Source organism: Scylla paramamosain, chromosome 2 (genome assembly GCF_035594125.1).
Source record: "Scylla paramamosain isolate STU-SP2022 chromosome 2, ASM3559412v1, whole genome shotgun sequence".
NCBI classification, from domain to species: domain Eukaryota; kingdom Metazoa; phylum Arthropoda; class Malacostraca; order Decapoda; family Portunidae; genus Scylla; species Scylla paramamosain.
Genome location: NC_087152.1, coordinates 23,900,611 through 23,904,253, shown reverse-complemented (window position 1 = coordinate 23,904,253; position 3,643 = coordinate 23,900,611). Strand labels below are relative to the sequence as shown.

Here is a 3,643-nt window from a genome sequence, read left to right as displayed (position 1 = left end):
TTAATAAAGAAATTTGTATTTTGCCTTAGCTGAATCTCATATAATTATTAAAATGATACTAAAGAAGTAATATAATGCACATTAAAAAATTCATTCGTAGAGTAATTAAAAATTGCATTATTGTGAAGAGTTGTTTCAGCAATAAGCAAAAAAAAAAAAAAAAGAAGAAACAAACAAACAAACAAATTCCACTGGATTGAAAAAGTGTATTAATCCCACGCAATGTGATCTCTTTGAATCTTACAAATCTGATAACTTTGTAATTCTGAAATGAAATGCTATCATAGGGAATCATAAATAACTGCCACAACCATGGCTTTCAGTGGCCACACACCCACCTCCTTCCAGACCATTTGCTTCTGAACGTTCATGCCAGGTTCATGTTTCCTTCACTTTTGAATCCCCATTCCACTCAGTGTGAAGGGTGATGTTGCAGATTATCAGCAAGCTTTTTGATTCTTGGTTTTGTTTCACTTAAAGCACACCGTAGGTCATACTTCACTTCAATTCTGTTGCGATATTTCGTTTTAATGTGGAGTCGTTGAGAGAATGCAGCCTCACAGGAATAAGTTGATGAAAGTGGGAGGAGGTGGAGAAAAGCTAAGTCACATAAGTTTGGGTATGAAGATGCCATTGATGACCAAAATACTGTGAGAGATTCAGTTTCAAACTTCATTTTAGCTCCTGAATGCTCCTGAAGTGTCAACAGCTGAGTATGGTCATCATAATTGTCATCAGGAATGCATGTCACTGGAACAGTGAAGGGGCCCCTTACTAGCCGAGAAGTTAGGCTTTGGATATCTGGGAAGTATCTTTTAAATTCCCCTTCCAAGGCCTCAAGATGTTGGGTAATCAAGTTCTGCGTAGCAGCATCACACTCCTCTACAATTTCTGACACTGTCTCCAGCATTGCCAAGTTTCCCATTCCAACTTTGTGCCTCCAATTCTCCATCTTACGAATGAAAACTGATTTTGTCCACAAAATCGATTATCAAACTTCCTTTCCCTTGGAGTTCAAGGTTCAGTGTGTTCAACTGTCTAAATATGTCAACAAGATAGGCTAGCCATATTTCGAAGCTATCTGCAGACCATGCTGACAGCAAATCTTGCTTGTTCTGTATTCTGAGAAAGAGGCTGATCTCTTCTCTGAGCTCAAATACACGCTGAACTACATTTCCTTTTGATAGCCAGCGAACTGCTGTATGAAATAGGAGGGTCTCATGAGCTGCATCCATATCTTGGCAGAGTCTCTTGAAAAGGCGTGCAAAGAGCACTACCTTTTACAAAGTTAACTGTCTTTATAATTGTATTCAGAGTGTCCTGTAATTCTGAGGGTAGCGCTTTTGATGCAAGAGCTTGCCTGTGGATCATGCAGTGAAGAGGGATGGCATTTGGTGCTTTTTGTATAACTCATGTAAAACCTGACTGAGAACCCAACATGGCTGGAGCCCCGTCTGTGCATATCCCACAGAGATTGCCCCAGTCAAGACCTTCAGATTCAAAGAATTCAGTAAGTTTCTGCTTTACATCTTCACCTTTTGTAGATTGTTCAAGAGGCTCACAAAACAAGAATTCCTCCTTCAGATCCTCATCATGAACATACCTTACAAAAGCCAGGAGTTGTGAGCAGGACTGGGCGTCAGTGGACTCATCGAGTTGGATAATGAATAATCCAGCTCTTTTAATTTCCTGTATCACCTGCTCTTTGATGTCATCAGATATTTGGGAGATTCGGCGTTGCACTGTATTATTTGAGAGTGAAATAGCATTCAGCTTTTCAGCACTTTTCTCATCCAAAACAAGCTTTACCATTGTTTTGGCACATGGCAAAATTAATTCCTCCCCAATTGTGTGAGGCTTCTTTTTCTTTGTTATTTCAAGGGATACAAGAAATGATGCCTCTACTACGGCAGCATTTTGTTGATGAAAGGAACCACTGGCATCAAGTCGCTGTCTCTTTATGTTCAATTCTTGTCGACTAAAGAAGGAACGATCTTTGCCAACATGTTGAGGATGCTTGGTTTCCAGATGTAATCTAAGTTTACTGGGCCTTAGTGATTCAACTGTGAGTATTTTGTGACAAATCACACACTGAGGCTTCACTACACCTTTATCAGTGATACTTGTAAATCCAAAATCCAGGTAGTTGTCATCATAGTTACGTTTCTTATTACAAGCCATCACTGTACCTGCTATGCACAAACAAAAAACTGCTATTTCTAACACCGCTAACATATGTCATCACCCATGATTAGAATAATAAAATGGCAAATATGAGGTTGAAAGGAAGTTAGATTTTACGTTAAAAAAAAGTTATAGAATGTGCATAAATACAGCAGATATTATTTACCTTCTTAATATACTTCATGATGCAGGGCTTACTTACCATTAAAGTGGTATTGATGTTGGCTTAAGTTCATATAATGCTGAAGTATTCACAAGTGGGATGAAACTGATTATATGGGGAGGCACACACGGTGATCAGTGTTGCAACTGTGAATGTCTGGTTAACTGAATAATATGAACATCCTTGCTGATACGTAAGATTCAAGACCAGGTTATCATACAGAATACACAGCTTAGGAAGCCTTAGATTAGGATTATGTTGAGTTAAAATCATCTTGCTTCCCTAATACATCCCCATGTCTTGTTTTATGTCAAGAACACAGAATCAGATTGAAAAAAAAAAAAAAAAGACGTATTACTGTGTCTGGCAGCAAGGCATTGCAAAACCTGTACTGAACCTGTAAGTTCCCTCCACTGGCTACCTACCCGCTAAACTTCTTTGGTTTTATGCATAGCCTCAGATTATGGCCCCCCAGGGGGCCATGGCCCCCAGTTTGGGAACCACTGTTCTACACAGTGAAAGAGAACGACATTGCCAAAAACATGTACTGTTAGTGATTACCATCATGTTATGGACCAAACCGATAAAATGCATATAAAATCTCCTTTAAGAAGAATCAGAAAAAAAAAAAAACCTGCTAACAGAATGCTTGGCTGGTAGGTCAAGGAGGCATGGCATGACACATCTCTTCCTTTATTTGAAAACGCAGCAACTGCGAGGCGTCCCGCCTCAGGCGACGCTCACCCTTGGGAAAAAGTATCGTACATATTACATCTCCAACATCTCCCCTTTAAGATGAATGTGTATCTACTAACACATTGATCTGACATGTGGAATGGGTGATGTATATATATCAAAGGAACTAAAGGCAGCTGTTCAAGGACAAACAAAAACTGAGAAATAAAACGCTAAACTGGAGACGTGTGACCAGTGAATATATGTGTGTGTGTGTGTGTGTGTGTGTGTGTGTGTGTGTAGACAAAATCGGCCAGCTACCTCGGGAGTTTAGCTTGTCTCCTGGGGCATGGTGGCTGTGGGTTGCAGGTTTTGGTGAGGGTGAGGACTGGGGGTGAGGAGGGCTTGCGGTGTGGCCCGTACCTACGTGTGTTGCCGCTAGTAGCGTGGGGGCGAGGGCGGGCCTCAGGTACTTCCAGCTCCTGAGACTGATACAGCCACTACCATCGAGCCTGACGGTGTATTGCCTGTGCGCTATCCCCTCCACCACCAGGCCGGTCCGATCCCACGCTTTCGAAGTTTGGTCTTGCACCAGCACACGAATGCCAGGGAGGAGAAGCG

General features: G+C 41.3%; 2 protein-coding genes across 2 annotated transcripts; both read right to left on the bottom strand.

Annotated features, from left to right (window-relative positions):
- Nucleotides 1-412: 412 nt before the first annotated feature.
- LOC135107121 (zinc finger BED domain-containing protein 5-like) lies at nucleotides 413-952 on the bottom strand. Its single transcript, XM_064016834.1, has one exon. It carries the CDS (start codon nucleotides 950-952, stop codon nucleotides 413-415), a length of 540 nt encoding a protein of 179 aa, XP_063872904.1.
- Nucleotides 953-1,410: 458 nt separating this feature from the next.
- On the bottom strand, nucleotides 1,411-2,181 carry LOC135107115 (zinc finger BED domain-containing protein 5-like). Its single transcript, XM_064016827.1, has one exon. The coding sequence runs from the start codon at nucleotides 2,179-2,181 to the stop codon at nucleotides 1,411-1,413; it is 771 nt and encodes a 256-aa protein (XP_063872897.1).
- Nucleotides 2,182-3,643: the final 1,462 nt, after the last annotated feature.